This window comes from Neophocaena asiaeorientalis, unplaced genomic scaffold (genome assembly GCF_003031525.2).
Source record: "Neophocaena asiaeorientalis asiaeorientalis breed wild unplaced genomic scaffold, Neophocaena_asiaeorientalis_V1.1 scaffold362, whole genome shotgun sequence".
NCBI lineage: Eukaryota > Metazoa > Chordata > Mammalia > Artiodactyla > Phocoenidae > Neophocaena > Neophocaena asiaeorientalis.
Window position 1 is genome coordinate 2,427,128 of NW_020175700.1, and position 18,360 is coordinate 2,445,487.

At 46.0% G+C, this 18,360-nt stretch overlaps 1 protein-coding gene across 1 annotated transcript in view; it reads right to left on the reverse strand.

Moving 5' to 3' along the window:
- Positions 1–18,360, reverse strand: part of ADAMTS17 (ADAM metallopeptidase with thrombospondin type 1 motif 17) — a 346,664-nt gene that overhangs the window by 21,810 nt on the left and 306,494 nt on the right. The window contains exons 19-20 of the mRNA XM_024732060.1: positions 5,573–5,777; positions 1,405–1,557 (exon numbers count right to left, since the gene is read on the reverse strand). Of these exons, the coding sequence (XP_024587828.1) occupies positions 1,405–1,557; positions 5,573–5,777 (358 nt within the window). The remainder of the gene's footprint in view (positions 1–1,404; positions 1,558–5,572; positions 5,778–18,360) is intronic.

An 18,360-nucleotide genomic window follows, 5' to 3' on the forward strand; every position in this document is an offset into this window, starting at 1 on the left:
CTCACTCTGTGTCCAACATGTGGATGGAGCTCTGAATTGGGGTTCAGAAGCTGGACTCTGTCAGAGAGGAGTGGCCAAGTCACTTAACCTCTCTGAACCTCTCCTCCCTCTTCTGTAAAACGGGGATAAGCACCCTCAAAGGAGAGGGCTGGTGCTGGGCCGCACAGGGGTCATTGCAAAGAGAAACCAATGCTGGGGCCCCAGGCCCCCCATGGCCTGTGCAGCCCAGGCCTGAGCTGACCCCTCACCCCTCTCCCTCACCTCTGCTCCCTGCCCCGGGACACCTGTGGCCACGGGAGTCACCCTTTACTAGGACAGGCTGTATTTAGGGTGTGACCACAAAGACCCCTCAACTATAATGACAGCTTTATTCTAATTCACACCTGCACGTATGGAATCCAGGCAACATTATTCTGCCTGGCCAGGCAGGCAAATTAAAGCATAAAGTGGCTGAAGGAGTCAGGGGAGCTGGAGGACCGCAGTCTGCGGAGATGCACCCGCCCCTGCCAGGCCACAGGTCACAAAGGCCACGTGTGGATATAGGCCATGTTGCCAGATTTCTGTAGAAAGTTCCGAATCCAGATTTTCAGGTGAAATTTAAATGTTAGCAATAAATTCCAAACTGTTTAAGGTGTTGCACAGGCCACACAAAGCCAGTGGCTCTCAGGCTGCCAGTGTGCAGCCTTCGAGCACAGATATCAAGAGAAGCAAACGGGGAGCTTCCAGTTGCTGAGACCAAAGGGAAACACACTCTAGGCTCTCGTTGGAAGTTTTCATCAGAAAATCAGACATCAGAAATTTTACAGTGTTTGGGAAAAGGCTCTAGAAGACCCACTGGATGGTTCTCAGGGGTGACAATGGTATCTATCTCAGGTATGGGTCAAATATACCAGGTGAATGAATAAAGCAAGGTTAAGCAGCAGAGAACAAATGCTGTTTACTTAAATTCTGTTTAACTCTCCTGCCCCAAGGCTCTGGGAGATGCTGTCGTCAGTCCTCACCCCAAGGGCCCTTTCTCCTCCTGCATCCTCCAGGCCCTTGACCAAGGGTCCTGGAAACAATGAAGTGCTATTTGCCCATAGCCCCCTCTGCATCTGCCTGAGGACAGACTCCCACCACTGAGTCTCTCTCAATGGCAGGGTGGCCAAGCCCACTGCAGGATGCACACGGGTCCCAGACTGGCACCCATTGCACCCCTTCCTGCTTTGGGGGCACTCAGTGCCCTTCTGAAGGCACACCATGTGGGGTCACCAGCAGGTGCAGAGTTGGGAGAGAAAGTGAATTCACCTGGTGAGACTGGGACCACCTTGTTAACTTGGGGCCCACGGTGAGAGAGCTGAGTTCCCTCCTCTTGAATCGCAAATGCTGCCCAGGGCAGGATGGAAGCGCACACACCACACTCACCTTGGACCAGCCCCCTGTTCTCCACTCATAGCAGCCGGAGTAGTCCTCACAGGGCTCCTCAGCTCTTGGCCTCGTGGATGCGTCGCATTTTCCTTGCGAGTTGGTGCATGTCACAGTTCGTTTCTTTGTCCCTTTACCACAGCTGGCAGAACACTGCAAGATACCATTCCAGAGACTGAATCCAGTCCAATCTGGTCAAGTCCATCAACACCTAAACATCTGTTAAGTACCTACCATGTACCAGACCCAGTGCTGAGGATGCAAGGATGGGGATGCTATGTTTCAGACCTCAGAAAGCTCCTGGTCTTTTAGAGTCTTATGCACATGTTCCGAGCTGGCTCCTCCCAGCTGGCCTCTAGGTACCCATGCTGAGCCAGCCTGGGGCAAAGGCACCAGTTCAGGGGGGAAAAGGAGGAGATGGAAAGCAAAGACACAGGTGACTCTGACATAAGGCGGTTGGCAAGCCCTGCAGAGAGCTCTAGCGATGGTTTTAATGTCAATGCCAAGAATGGTAACAGGGCAATGTTCCCTGTGCTATTTTTCTTCCTGGGAAACATAGCAAGAGATGGTGTGGGGAGGGGACCTGAATAGTGTCTGAGGGGTGACAAATGATGAGTGAGCCCTGAGAGTTCAAGATTCTCACGCCATCAGGCAGCACGATCCACAGAAACAGGGACAAGAGGTGGAGGGGTGACAGGGCATAAACATGGCAGACTTGGGGGTGGGTCTGGAGGCTGTTCCTGGAGTGTTCCCAGCCTACCCGCTGGGCTTGGGGAGGGAAGGTGCCTGGCTCTCAAGAGTGAGTGCTGAGTGCTTACCCACTTCAAAACAAAGCACAAGGAAGAGTGGACCTTGGGAGAACATGACTGACTTGACCAGCAAGCAGAGGTGACATGGCCTGGTAACCTGGGGAGCCCACCCTTTGATTTGTTGTGTGCGGAAGCCTAGTCCCTACCATGGAAGCAAATACGCAGCTCGCAGAGATGGTGGGCTGAAGGCTGGACTCCACCAAATGCACTGACATGATGAGAACCACTCTGCCTGAGGAAATTCTGAGGGGGATTTCCTCCCAGCGGCTGGGTCCCAGAGATACCATGGGGGGTGCCCAACAGCTGTAGTAGCACAAATGGAGCCCCAGCAACTCTAACTTCTGTTTTTACACTTGCTTGATTTACCAAAAATATGGGAGGCTACAGCAGTGATTTTTCTTGAGCTACAACAAACTTGACTTTTAAAAAGTTCCACTATGTCCACTGAACAAATGCACATAAAGGACAAATGTCATTCTTTATATTTGTTATTAACATTTACCTCAAAATGCTATCTAGCTTTATTTTTCCTATGAATTCAACCTAGCTCTTCATCTGCTGGTCCTGTTCTTATTTATTTATTTATTTATTTATTTGAGACTAATTTAGACTGGTTTGTTTTAGAAGAAATATACATGCTTCACAGGCAGTTGTGGTATAACCTGGGGGGAATTTGGAGAGCTCATGTATTTGATCTTCTGTGTGGGTTTTAAAGGGACTTCCTTGGTGCTCCATTAGTTAAGAATCTGCCTTCCAATGCAGAGGACATGGGTTCAATCCCTGGTCGGGGAACTAAGATCCCACATGCTGTGGGGCAACTAAGCCCGCGCGCCTCAACTAGAGAGCCTACGTGCCGCAAACTATAGAGCCCACGTGCTCTGGAGCCTGCGCACCACAACTACAGAGCCCACATGCCGCAAGTACTGAGCCTGCACACTCTGGAGCCCACATGCCACAACCAGAGAGAAGCCTGTGTGCTTCAACGAAGAGCCTGCACTCTGCAACAAAAGATCCCTCATGCTGCAATGAAGATCCTGCATGCTGCAACTAAGACCTGATGCAGCCAAAAATACATAAATAAAATATATTTTTTTAATTAAAAAAAATAAAATAAAGGGAACTCGAATGCAAGGAGTTAGTCCCTGGCAGGCTTTACGCACAGGGCCTCCCAGGGCAGAATGGGTGGGGCCTGGAGGGCTGCTGCAGGAATCCCTGGGTTACTGCATTGAAGGCCCATCTTTCTGCTTCTCTATGTGGCAATGCTTTCTGACCATTTCATCAGCTCCACGCTCACCGTCTGCCTCACGGGCTCCTCCCTGGCAACAGCACCCATACCACTGGCTCCTTATGCAACTAGGGGCCTACTCACCACTTCTGCCTGAGTTTCTGCTTGGTTTCTCTCTACTCTGTGTTCCTTGCCTCTTCCCTCGAATTTTAAACCCTCAATATCCAGCCTGTTTCTTGACCAAACCCTGGGCTGGCCCCTTTTGACCAGAAGCCTATTGGTTGGAAGCCTTCAGGAAGGGCAGTGCTGCAGGCTGGGGTCACCTTGGAAGGGACCTAGGAGGGTCATGTTCTGCTTCTCTCTTGGCTTCTGATCCAGGGGTGGGAACAAGAAGTCGAGGACAGGAGAGAGCTGCTACCTTTTGCTTCCTTCTCAATATTTTTTTCCTCATTCTAATGAAGTTGGGAAGAAGTTGGGGAGTAGTGGTGACAGTGATCAACACTGCTGGCTGAATACAGGCAAGCCCATCAATAAAAACTCACCCACGAGAAATTTAAACCCATTCATTTCCAGAAGAAGAAATGTTAGAGGGGCTTTTGTACTTGGAAAAGTGGAAGGAATACCAGTTTTGTGAGCATCTCATGGAGGAAAGATTTGATTCTGAGTCAAATGTTTAGAAAAAAGCATTTTGCTTGAGCCTGAGCTGAGCCAGAATTAGACTGATTGGTGTGGATACTATTTCAGGATTAGGATTAGGCAACACATAGATATAGGAATAGGGATGGAGATATTTCTTTAAATCTTGCTCCAATTGTCTCATGCTTTCCAAAATGGTGCTCTTCAATACTATAATGATAGTTGATTATGTCAGCCTCGTTTATTTTGTTAAGGAGGCATTTTTCCCCCATAAGAGACCTATAAATGGAAAATTTATGGTTTTGATCTGATAAAGCATAAATCTTGTTTGGATCAAGAACCAGGTGATCAAGGCCCTAAGGCTCATGGCAAGAGAGAGAGACTGCACACCTGCCCCTAACCTTCTAGCAGGCATCCCCCTCCCCAAAAGTCCATTGAATGTTAAACTTATGAACCTAGGTACATGTAAAGAAAAAAAATTTTTTAATGTTAAAACTCTGTCCTTTTCCTAAAATATCTTAAAGGATAGGCAAAAAACACCCGTCTTTAAATGGGTACACGTCAAGATCTGCCTAAAACGTAAACTCAGTTTTAGAACAGCCAAGGGCAGACTTTTCGTTCATTAAAAACGGGCTGAATACTTTCTTATTCAAAATAATTCCAACTGCTTGGCAATAAGAAGGAACTTTAAAAATATTTTCCACAGTGAAGAGTGTCTTGGATTTAGCCTTTCTGACTTTCCTAGAACACGTTTGATGGAGGACCTGAGGGAAGCTTGCCCTTTATTCAGCTATTTTTTTGGTTTCATAGCCAAACAATCAAAATCATTAATGCAAACTCAATGCCAAGCCTTGAAGGATGATATTACCGAAGATAAAATATTTCTAGGATCAATCTTCAAAGTTAAAAAATAAGGCTTAATTGACCTCTTTCCAAAATGTGTTATGGCATGAGATTTGTAACCGGCTCGCACACTAAACGCTGTCCCTCCCGACATCCTCCTGCCTCTTGCAAAGGCAGCTCCACAAAGACTGCCATGGAACCGCAGGGAAGCCTTTGAAACCACCTTCCCAACCTGACCACCCTACAGTTTCAAAGTGCACAAAAGAGATTAAAAGGTGTCTATTTGTCTACCTGCCTACCTACCTATCTCCTATGTATCTATCCATCCACCCACCCATCCATCCATCCATCCAACCATCCATCTATATTTACATGAGAATTTTCACAGGAAATGGGACCAAACAGTACTGTGATATACATTATCAAAAAAACACACTATCCATGTTTTTTTGGCCACGTTGATATCTCTGATGGAATTTGAGAATATGTGACTTAGAACATGGCTTTGAGCTCCTCTGGGGTCTAGCTAGGACTGTGATATGTGGGGGTTTGTCAAAAACAGCAGGGAGGGAAAGGAACCATTTTGGGGTTGCTACAAACAAGGTCCCGAGGCCCTGGTGGTGGTTTCAGCACTGGCAGCAGCCCAGGCACCCACCTGTGACCACTCTGACGCCTCCCAGATGGACAGGCAGTCCTGGCCTTCGCAGCTCTGCACTGCTGATGGCCGGGGCACCGGGCAGTAGAGGGGCCGAGTGGCGACGTGTGTGCCATTCTGCAGCTGGTACATGCAGGTCACTTCCCGGTGCTGGATGCCTTTCTCACAGGTCGCTGAGCAGGGGCTCCATGGGCCTGCCACCCACCTACCCGGAAAGAGAAAAGACAGTGAGAGAACAAAGGGCCTTCCAGACAGATGGTGGAATTGTGGGCCTGCTGTGGGAGGGAAAAAGACAGACTCAGCTTTGTAGTCGGCTTTGGAAATAATTCTGGAATATCAGAGCAGAATATCAGAGCTATCTGAGTAGAGTGGTTCAGTGGCCTACTCAGTACAGAAATCTTTCTGCAACTGCCCGCATCCCCCGCCCCCGCCCCACGCCACAACGGCAGACTGAGTTATTGTCCCTACGTCCCCCTCTTGCTGTCTTGTGCCATCTTTGTTCAGTGGGGTGTGAGTGGATACGAAGCTGGCCACATCCCAGCAGAAGCTTTGAGTTACTATGTGGTTTGTCTCTCACTCTTCCTGTCCTCTGCCATGAGAACAGCAGGTCCAATACAGGGGCTTCCTGACTGCTGGGCTCTGTAATAGCATGATGCTGTTGTGCCCCACAGAGATATTGGGGTTGTTTGTCACTGCAGCAAAAGCTGACTGGCACAGCCCTCGACAAAGGACACCCCAGTCCCAGCTTAAACGCACCAGGACTCCCTGCTTTCCAAAGGGTGGCAGGCCCTCCTAAGTGCGGACTGTCATTCTTGAGGAGGCAACCTGTGGGCCGTGGGAAGACTAGGCTGCTGAGGCCATCAGCTGAAAGTGCTCAACTAAGACTTTGTCTACCTGCCTAATATTTCAATGATCCCAATTCTCTGTTGGCCTTAGGGTGCTGGAAAGGGGCTAGGCAGTTTGGGAATGATGATTTCTCAGGACACAAACAGGGCTTTGAATGCCCTTTTAAAGACTCTCTGTGCTCTGGTTCCTGGACGAGCCTCAAATATTCCCAGCTCCCAGGAGCTCACTACTTAACAAAGCAGTTCCATCTGGATGGTCAGCCCTGATAACCACTCAGTTCTCACATTAGTCAGACTCGTCCTAAATCCCACTTGAAACCAAATCTAATGAGGCCATCCCACTGTTTGGAAACATCTAGGTTCTGATGATGAGGCAGTGAATGAAAAAAAGCCCTGCCCTCTGAGTCTTCCTATTCTAATGGGGACAAACAGTAAATGGATGAACAATGTACAACAGAATACAACATAATGTAATAGAGTGTATATAACATATATGCAGAGAGAATATGCAACACCATAGTAAGTGCTTTAGAGAAAAGTAATGCAGCACAGGGCAGATCAGCGAGGAGATGAGGGAGGTTGGCACTATTTTATTCAAGGTGTCAGGGATGGCCCGGCATTTGGGCAGCGACTGGAAGGAAGTGTGGCATGAGCCCTGTGATCTGTGGGAGAAGACTTGCAGGCAAAAGGCATAGCCGGTGCAAAGGCCCTGGTGGAAGGGTGTGCTGGCAGGGCCGAGGGGCAGCCGGGAGTCCAGTGTGGCTGGGGGAGGGGGTGAGCAGGAGAGGGAGGGGCATGAGAGGGAGCAGGGGGAGATTACACAGGGCCTGGCTGGCTGCTGTGGCTCTTGCTTGAATGAGATGCAGTCCTGGAGGGTTTGGAGAAAGGAAGACACGCCTTCCAGGGCCACCCTGACTCTGTGTGGCTACCAGCCTACAATGGGTAGGGGTGGCAACAGGGAGAGTGGGGAGGAGGCTACTGCAATGGTCCAGGTGGGAGATAAGGGTGGCTTGAACCAGCTGGGGGTAGTGGAGGTAGTGGACTAAATGTTGAGAAGATGGGGCTACCCAGGCCCCTCCCTTCATCCCGACATGGTTTCTCCTTGTCCATTAGGGCAAGCTCAGGCCACCTCATCTAAAGCTCATCTCCAGTCCCCTTGGCAGAGCTCATCACTCTGCCCTTCATGGCCCAGGGACTAATGCTAGTGAAGCTCCTCTGGTCAGACCCCTTGCTCATGCTGCGCGGGATGGAAACACAGTGCTGGCCTCGGGATATGAGGACAAGTAACATACTGCCTGCAAATTGCTTATGGCAGCACCTGGCACACATAAGCCCTATAACATAACTAGTATTGTCATTATTTTGTGTTTCCTTGGTGGGAAATGGAAACTTCCCACATGCATGCAGCCTTGCTCCCATTTCAGTACCTGACAACTGCTTAAACATCACCGAAAGAATCAAACCAACTTCTACCAATTTTGTTCCCCTTTTAAGTTTTCTCTTCTCTTGATCAAAATAATTTGCAGATTCTCAATCCGTTGTAAGTCTCTAATCAGTCACTACTGTTCTTAAAATTGGCTGATGTGTCATGGACAGTATGGTCCAGATGTGATCTGAAAGCAGCAAGACAGAATGTGATGATTTTCTCTTTAAACGGGGACTTGTTTTCATGAATACTCTCCAACTCTGTACTACTTCTTTTCTTTTTTTAAAGCAACCGCATTGTACCTCTGTTAGCGCCTACTATGTTTTTCTCTCTCATGAACTGACTCTCAGCCAGATCTCCTTTGTCCTGGCCTTTTACAATTAACTTTGTGAATATAAATGTTAGGTTTTAGGTTGAGACCTGTTCGGCATTATTGTGCTGACCCCAACTGTGAAATGGCTTAGAATCCTGCTCCTGTCTTTTGTATTTCCTGTGCTTCCCAGGGCCGAGCCTCGGAAGTGGGACCTCTATGTCACACACATGGGACTGTCACTGCCCTGGGCATGCGTGCCATTGCCATAGGGTACCAGCATCTCCATTCCTGGCCACACAATCAGAGCATGTGTTCTAGGGAATGTGGACGCCAACTCTGTTCACACAAAGGTCACATCCAGGACACCTGGGGGAATGGTGAACTGCTGGGAGGACTCAGCAGTCCTGCCTCGGGGGCTCCTCCAGCCCCATCACTGGCTGGAAAAGTCAGATCTGTGGGGGTCAGATTCCCGTAGAGCTGGGAGGGACCGCCAGCCCTCCAGGTTCTCCTTTCCTTTACCTCTGGTGTCTGGTGCTTTGCAAAAGGATGACAGAATGGAAAAGAGCCCATGCATCCCTCCTCCTCTTTCCAGAAGAATCCTCAGACCTATCCCCGCCTGAAACGCGTGATGAGCCGCCGACAAGAGGGCTCTTTGTCACAGGTGCACCTGCTTCAGGTTATCGGAGCTATTTTTCAGCTGGACCTTTTTGCTTCTGATCTTGACAAACACCTCAGTGAGGTATGGGGAGAAAAAGTGGCCTTCCTAAAACTTCATTTTTGGTGGCTGAAAGAATCCACTTCCCTTGAAGGACCCTGGCTTCAGGAGGCCCATCTAGGGCAGTGGGATGACGTCACACACCCAGACATCAGAGTAAAATCCCATTGATCCCAAGTCTAGTAACTTGGGAAAGGCCTGCAGTTCCACACAACAATGTATATTACAATTACAATGTAAGCCTGAGATTTTTTCACTCTTATCCTCTAAAAACCTTAACAGCGACATTCATTAGCCAAGTTTGAGTTAGCAGTCCTTCTTAAAAGCAATAAAACTGTAATTCTTGCTGAAACCACCATTAACACTTCCCTAATCCAGGCCCCTCCCCTGTTCCCACGGGGTCAGGACAGCCTCTCCTGTCCAGCACAGGTGTAGCTCCTCTGTACATACTTCAAGTTCAATCATTCTAATCAGGTACAGTTTTCCACCATTATCTGTGGTTTCACTTTCCCCAGTTTCAGTTACTAGCAGTCAACCAAGGTCTGAAAACATTAAATGGAAAACTCCAGAAATAAACATTTCATAAGTTTAAACTGCACGCTGTTCTGAGCAGTGGGATGAAATCTCTCACCATCCCAATTGGTCCCGCCTGGGATGTGAACCATCCCTTTGCCCGGCTTATCCATGCTGTATAGGCTCCCTGCCGGTTAGCACAGGAAATACATAGTATATAAGTATCTATAGGGTTCAGTACTATCCTGGGTTTCAGGCATCTACTGGGGGGCTTGGGATGTATGGCCCGCAGATGAGGGGGGACTACTAGGCTTTGGGCAGCTCTGTCACTACCTGAGACCCTATATTCTTTTTTAATTGCTGCTGTAGCAAATTGCCATAAACTTAATGGCTCCAAACAGCACAGATTAATTATCTTGCATTTCTAGAGGTTGGAAATCTGATGTGGGTCTCACTGGGCTAAAATCAAGGTGCTGGCAGGGCTGTTCCCTTCTGGAGACTCCAGGAAGACTCTGCTTCCTTGCCTTTTCCAGCTTCTAGACACTGCCCCAATTCCCTGGCTTGTGGTGCCTCCTTCTGCCTTCAAAGCCATCAACTCAGGCCGAGTTCTTCTCACATCGCATCACTCCAACCTTCTCTTCTGCTTCCATCTTCTGCTTTTAGGACCCTGTGATTACACTGGACCCACTCAGATAATCCAGCATAAGCCGGCTGATTAGCAAACTGTATTAGTTTGCTAGAGCTGCCGTGAAAAGTACCACATGCTGGGTGGCTTAAAACAACAGAAATTTGTTCTCTTACAGCTCTGGAGGCCAGAAGTTAAAAATCAAAGTGTTGGCAGGGTAGGTTCCTTCTGAGGACTCAGAGGACTCTGTTCCATACCTCTCTCCTGGGTTCTGCTAACATCTTTCACGGGAGACCCATAACAACCTAATTCCACCTGTAACTCTAAGTTTCCTTTGACAAGTGACCTAACATTTTCATCCCACTGCTCAGAACAGCGAGTTCCAGGGATTAGGATGTAGACATCTTTGGGGGTCATTATTTTGCCTACTACACGCATCACATTAACAGTCCTGAGAAATTTTATCTTACGTTCAAAATTCAGTTTCTATTCAAGTCTTGATTTGGCTGAGACTTAAACTAGGTAAAGATCTCATGAAATCTGCTGAAATGTGACAGTCTCACAAAGAAACAATGACATCTTCAGGATCGCATTCTTCTAACACAGTTATTTTATGTTGAATATAAAGTGAATCTCAAGTATAGATAGCCAAAAAGAGTACACTGGTGGGTCATTTATTTTCAACAGCTTCAAATTGTAAAAAAATGTGAGCTGTTGTATTTCAATACAACAAGTGTTCAAGGTAACAAGTGGTCTGTCCGTGGTGTCAACTTTATCCATCTCCAAAATGGGTCAGTAGTAAGGATCTGGCATTGACTGAGCACCTAATCTGTGCCTATCTCTGAATCAGGAATGTTCCTTACATTAGCTAAATTAATCAAAGTAAGGAAACTAGATGACTGTATGTGATTCTCTGAGCATCTGTTATAGAGATGCAAATTCCAAGTATAGCATCAAATATGCTTGTAAAATACCATGTATTTTACATGTAAAATGTAAAATACCACAGCATGAAAAGAAGGATATGAAACAGTTCAAAAGCTCCAGAAAGCTGCAGGGCAGCTAAAGAGATTTCTGCTACTGGGATGGTTACTTTGTCCAACCGCATCTTATCTGTCCCCCAGACACGTGGGTATCAACTTCACACCAAGCCCTGAATCAAGGGCCAGGGCACTCAGCTCAGTGTCCCACCTTCACAAAGCTCAGTCAAGTGTGTGGTCCTTGGGGGAGAGGGAAGCGTATAAACAGGCAATGTCTTCACTATCTGCTAAGTGCAGTGGAGGAAATGGAGCTTGAGTTGGGTCCTGAAGTCAAAGTGAAGTTGGCCAACCAAAGAAGCGGGGCTCAGTGCTCTGACAGAGAGCCCCTGCCCATGAAATGTTGAGGAACAGCTGCAAGTTTGGGATGGCCAATCCTTGGAGGGTACTTCCGGGTGGGTAGGAGCGAGGTTTCCTTGGGCGGTCTCCATTAATCATGTGCCCTGGGGCAAGATGATGGCGTTCATGAAGGCAGTGGAGAAATGGAAAACAGGCACTGATACAAGATTATGAAAGGGTTTTGACAGGGCTTTGGGTATGTGGGGTCATGGAGAGAAAGGAGGCAAGAATCAAGCTCAGGATATTGACTGGCCCAGAGGATGCTGGTGGTGCCTCCACTGGGAGGTAGAACACAGGGAGGGGAGTTGGCCTGGGGGCAGAAGGGTGGGCACCACTTCCAAGGCGGCGCTGGGTCGCTGAGTGGTGCTGCGAAGGGTCTGCAGGTGCAGTTCTGGTGTTCAAGGATGCTGCCTGATTGGAGACACAGGGTTGGAAGTCAAAAGCAATAAATCCTGGTAGACATCAAGGGTAAGAACAACTCATCCAGGGAGCTTATACAGGAGGACAGAGGGCAGGGGCAGGGGCTGGGGAATACAAGCACCTGGGGTTGGAATCAGTCATGGGAGGCTCTGAGGAGCAGAAGAGGTGACAAGCAAGGCTAGGGAGGGCAGGAGGACAGTGCAGGAGATGCCAGGAAGGGTGGGGTTGGATGAGGCCTGAAGAGCATCCCCCGGATTTAGCCATGAGGACAGGTTGCTGACCCAGGGGAGAACTGGGGAGAAGGGTTGCCAGTGCTGTAAATGCAGAGAGGAAGGAGGGTGAAGAGGAGAGGCCTTGCGGGCGCCCCTTAGCAGATTTGGTTTGATGCCTACAGAGTGGGCTCCACAGACCCTCAATCTTGGGGTGACACCCAAGCTTTGGAAACAAGACCTGATGCGAGTTGTCTCATGACTTGGGAGCCTCTGGTCAAGCAGGCTGTGCGTGGGCGGGAAGCATGAGTGAGAATGTGAGAGGGCACATCTGCGTGAGAATGAAATGCTGAGAATGGCTGAGGGCTGGAAGCAGTGGCTCCAGGACAGACAGGGAGCTTCCTCTCGTGGACCCATCTGTCTAGAAAGGTCACCCCTGCTCACTGGCAGTGCCTCATGGAAGTCATCTGGGTCAAATGGCAGAGCAGATGACCTGTGGGAGACCTGTGCCACATCCGAGACTCTGGAGGCCAGCAGGGGAGGGAGCCCAGGGACCTGGCGGTGGGCAGCATGTGTGAGGGGAAGGCTCGGCCTCAGCCAGTTCTTGGCTGCTGTCTCCCCTTGGGATTTGGTGACCTGGGTCAGTGGGCCAGTGGGTCAGTGCATCTTGATAAAGAGTATGGCCTGAAGAGTGATCCTGTCTATTCCTAGCCCAGGGAGGCTCAGGCAGTCTGATATGGAAAGCAAACAGATCAAAGATCTCACTTCTCATTTCTCCTCTGCCAAGAGAGAGTTTGAAGGAACAGGCCTGCATCTCCCCCTGTGGGTCAGCCCCATGTCTCCAAGGTGTCCCTCCCGTTTGTGCCCAGTCCTTTCCCACCACCATCTTGCCTTCACACCCACCTGAACTCCCAGAGGAAGGTGGCTCAGGGCCTGCTGGTCTTGCTTCACAGATGGGGAAACCAACTTGGAGAGACAGCAAGACTGGCCTAAGGCCAGTTAGCTATTAAGTGGGTGGGTCCTCTGTGCCCCAACCTAGAAGCTTCCTTTTTGTATTTATACAATCTTGCTCTGGTTAGGGAACACCTGACCAACCTCATCAGGATGCCCTGAGAGTGAAAGGTGCCCACTTACTAGAATCAGACATTCTCAAAGTCTCAGAAAGGTCACATTCAGGATGCTGGTGTCAGATGTGCCTGGACTTGAGTCCACTCCACCAACTTGCCAGCTGTGTGACCTTGGACAAGTCAGTACTCAAGCCTCTGCCACACAGTCAGTGCAGGCCTCGCACTCTATGGGCCTGATAACTAGCAGCTGTTATTATTTCTGTAACTATTATTCTCAGTCTAGGCATCCATCTTATTCAGAGGAGCTGCTGTTCCTCAAAGCCCTCTGGAATAGGCAGTCTATGTGGGCATTCGGAACCAAAACAAATTAGTTTTAATTTTTAAAAAATTTTCAATAAATTTGCATGATTCAGATGAGAGGAATATGAAAAACCTGTTTGAGTGCTGAGTCCTATAACTTGGTGCGAGTTATTTCTCTCCTCTGAGCACCTGGCCTTCATCCATAAAGCAGGGGCAAGAACTGGGCGCACAGTTGTAAGGACCTGATGATGACCTCACGGCAGGTAAAGGCCCCAGGGAGAGTCCTGCAGGGGAGCTCCAAGGATGGGAGTCTCTTCCCTCTCTCCCTGGTGCAGGGCTGCTGGCCCCTAGGCTGTGAACATCTGGCCAAGGTCAGGCTAACACCGCTCTGCCTTCCCGTGGATGACAAGGCCTCTCCCAGGGCACCTGGGCTGTGGTCACCACATGTGCCGCCAGCCTGGGGTGAGGAGACGTGGCAGAGGCCGGCTGGCCAAGAGCCGGACCTCCTGGGCCTTGTCCCAAAAACACCACGGAGGACTCGGCAGCGACAGACTCTCTGTCTGCCCGAGCCACTCTCACAGCTCAGGGCAGATTGGAGCCAGCAACTCCGTTATGAGAACAATCAAAACACATGTGCCATTTAAAGTCTCCGAAGATACGTGGCTGCTTTTATTGAACAGATGTCTGTGAAAGGAGTGGGGTAAGGAGGTACAAGCGGGACTTAGCAAGCTGGGCTGTGATGTTCTCCCAGGGGACAGAGGGGGACGCTTTAGAGCTACACACGAAGTTTCAATTCAGCATTTCTCCATTTAAAACTCGAGAATTATGAGTTCTCATATATATTTCCCTGAAAAGTAATATTATTCACATATTTGTTTTTTATAGGAGGAAATGAGAGCCTGGAGTGCATGACGAGAAACGAATACATCGGCCTGTGCATGTGAGCTTCTGCTGGAGGACATAATACCATCCTGAAATAAGGCTGGGTCAGGGTCTGAGAACTTGCTGTGTTTTCCTGAAAAGGTTCTTGAGTCACTGTGGTTAGTTTTCATGTGCTGGGGAAAGGAAGAGAAAGGAAGGAAGGAAGGAAGGGAGTGAGGGAGGGAGGGAGAAGGGAAGGAGGGGAAGACTTCAATGCTTTGCTAAAACATGGCTTAAGGGAAAATGTTTTAAGAATGGTTTCTCTAGATATTGCACCAGCTAACCGTTCTGGGAGCTTCCTATGTGCCCGGCATGTTCTCAGCACTTAACATGATTCAAATTATTTGATCCCTGTAACAATCCTTTGGAAAGCCATTCTACAGGTGAGGAAATCAAGGCACAGAGAGGTTAAGTGGCTTGCCCAAGGTCATACATTAGCAAGTAGAAGAACTATTTTAACAGTTCCATTGAGACATAATTCACATACCATACAATTCATCCATGTAAAGAGAACAATTCAGTATATTCTGAAATATATTGTGGTGGTGTGAAATCACCACCGCAATCAATTTTAGAATATTTTTATTACCCCCAAAAGAAACTCCACACCTCTTAGCTGTCATCTCCCAATACATGCCCCCCTCCTATCCCTCTCAGCCCCAGGCAATCACTAATCTACTTTTTGTCTCTATAGATTTGCCTCTTCTGGACATTTCATATAAATGGAATCACATAACATGTGGTTCTTTGTGCCCAGCTTCTTTCACTTAGCATAATGTTTCCAAGGCTCATCCATGTTATAGCATCTATTAGTATTTCAATCCTTTTTGTCATTGAACAATACTTGAATGTATAGATACACCATGTTTATTTATCGGTTCAGCTGATGGACATTTGGGTTGTTTCCACATTTCGGCTATTACGAATAATGCTGCAATGAGCGTCTGTGTACAATTTTTGTGTGGACATATGTTCTCATTTTTTTTGAGTATATACCAAGGAGTGGAATTGCTGGATCGTACGCTAACGCTATGTTTAACAATTTGAGAAATGCCAGACTGTTTCCAAAGCAGCTGCACTATTTTGCATTTCTACAGTAGTGTATGAAATTCTAAATTCTCCACACTCTCATAAATTTTTTCTATTATCTATCATTTTGATTATAGCCATCTTAGTGGGTGTGAAGTGATATCCCATTGTGGTTTCATTTTACTGTGGTAAAATGTATACAAAATTTACCATTTTTACCACTTTGCAGTGTACAGTTCAGTAGCATTAAATAATTCACATTGTTGTATAACCCTCACCATTCTCTCCCAAACTTTTCATCTTCCCAAACTGAATTCTAGATTCATTAAACAATAACCTCCTATTCCCCTCTCCCCGCAGCCCCTGGCAACTATCATCCTACTTTCTGTCTCTATGACTTTGACTGCTCCAGGTACCTCATATAAGTGGAATCACACAATGTTTGTTCTTTTGTGACTGTCTAATTTCACTTAGCATAATATCCTCAAGGTTCATCCATGTTGCAGCATGTGTCAGAATTTCCTTCCTTTTGAAGGCTGAATAATATTCCATTGTACACATGTAACACATTTCATTTATCCATTTGTCCAGAGAGGGACATTTGTGCTGCTTCCACCTTTTGACTATTGTGCATAGTGCTGCTATGAAGATGGTTGTACAAATTTCTGTTTGAGTCCCTGCTTTCAGTTCTTTTGGGTATATACCCAGAAGTGAAATTGCTGGATCACATGGTAATTCTGTGTTTAATTTTTTGAGGAACCACCATACTGTTTCCCACAGTGGCTGTACCATTTGACATTCCATTCAACAATGTAGAAGGGTTCCAGTTTCACCAGATCCTCACCAACACTTACTTGCTGTTTTTTAATAATAACTATCTTCATGGGTATGAAGTGGTTACCTCATTGTGGTTTGATTGGCATTTCCCTAACGATTAGTGATGATGAGCATTTTTTCATGTACTTATTGGCCATGTGCATATCTTCTTTGGAAAAATGAGTAAACATGTTCTTTGCCTATTTCTTAATGGGGTGCCTTTTGTTGTTTAATTGTAGGAATTCTTTATACATTCTGGATATTGCTTCTTTATCAAATATATGATAGCAAATATTTTCTTCCATTCTTTGGGTTGCGTTTTCACTTTGTTGATTATGTCCTTTGATACAAAAAAGTTTTTAATTTTGAAGTCCAAATTATCTATTTTTCCTACTGTTGCCTATGCTTTTGGTGTCATATCTAAGAAGTCATTACCAAATCCAATGTAATGAAGATATTCTTCCTATGTTTTATTCTGAGTTTTAGCTTTAACTCTTATATTTAGGTCTTTGCTCCATTTTGAGCTTATTTTTGTACATGGTATAAGGTAAAGGTCCAACGTCATTCTTTTGTATTTTGATATCCAGTTTCCCCAATACTACTTGTTGAATTTCATTGTGGTTTTGATTTGTATTTCCCTGATGGCTGATGATGTTGAGCATCTTCTCATGTGCTTATTGGCCATTTGTGTATCTTCTTTTGAGAATGTCTGTTCAATTTGTGTTCTACTAAATGTGTGAAAAACATATGTTTCCTATTGTTAGTGACTCAATACTGTTTTACTAAAGAATTGCATAATCTGAGAAAGTTTCAATAATAAAGAAAATTCACATTAGCAAAAAAAAAAAAAGAATGTTCAGATGATTTGCCCATTTTTTAGTTAGGTTATTTGGTTTTTTTATTATTGAGTTATAAGAGATTTTGATATGGTCTAGATAAAATTATTTTTTCAGATATATGATTTATGAAAACGTTTTTTTCCCTTCTTCGGGTTATCTTTTCATTTTCTTGATGGCTTTGAAGAACAAAAGTTTTAAATTTTTATAATGTTTAGTTTATTTCTTTCTTTTGTTGCTTGTGCTTTTGCTTTCATATCTAAGAAAGCATTGCCTTTAAAGCTTTAGCACTTACATGTAGGTGCTTGATCCATTTTGAGTTAATTTTTTATCTATGGTATAAGCTAGGGATCCAACTTTTTTCTTTTGTATGTGGACATCCAGAGTCTCAGTACCGTTTATAGAAAAGATGATTCTTTCTCTATTGCATTGTTGAAAATTAACTGATAGTAAATGTGAGAATATTTATTTACTCATTTATATTACATTGTTCTATATGTCTCTCTTTATGCAAGTCCCATACTGTCTTGATTACTCTAGCTTTGTAGTAATCTTTGAAACTAAGAAGCATAAGTCCTCCAACTTTGTTCTTGTTTTTAAAGATTGTATTGACTATTTGGAACCCTTTGCAATTCCACATAAATTTTAGGATCAGCTTGTTCATTTGCACAATAAAGACAGCTGGAATTTTGATAGGGATTTATGTTTTATCAGTAGATCAATTTGAGGAGTATTGCCCTCTTAACAACACTAAGCCTTCTAGTGGGATGTATTTAGATATTATTAACGTCTTTCAATAATGTTTTGTCATTTGCAGTGTATAAGTCTTTTGTTAAATTTATTCCGAAGTACTTTATTGTTTTGTGTTTTTTTTCATCTTTATTGGAGTATAATTGCTTTACAATGGTGTGTTAGTTTCTGCTTTATAACAAAGTGAATCAGTTATACATATACATATGTTCCCATATCCCTTCCCTCTTGCGTCTCCTTCCCTCCTGCCCTCCCTATCCCACCCCTCTAGGTGGTCACAAAGCACTGAGCTGATCTTATTGTTTTTGATGCTACTGTAAATGGAACTATTTTCTTCACTTCCTTTTCAGACTATTCAGTGCAAGGGTATAGAAAAAGACTTGATTTTTGTATATCATTCTTACATCCTGTAACCTTGCTCAACTCATATGTTTAAAACAACAAGCCCAAAGTGGTGTCATTTGCTCCCCATGACAACAAACAAAGACTTAATTGCAGCTTCAATCCCTTCCAGCAATATGACCTTTAAGAGTAAATCTGAAATTTCCTGATCAACACTAGTGAGGTAGTGTTATGATAAAGCCCTTCCCTTCCCCCAGAAGGAGATCGTCTGGATTGAAGCAATCT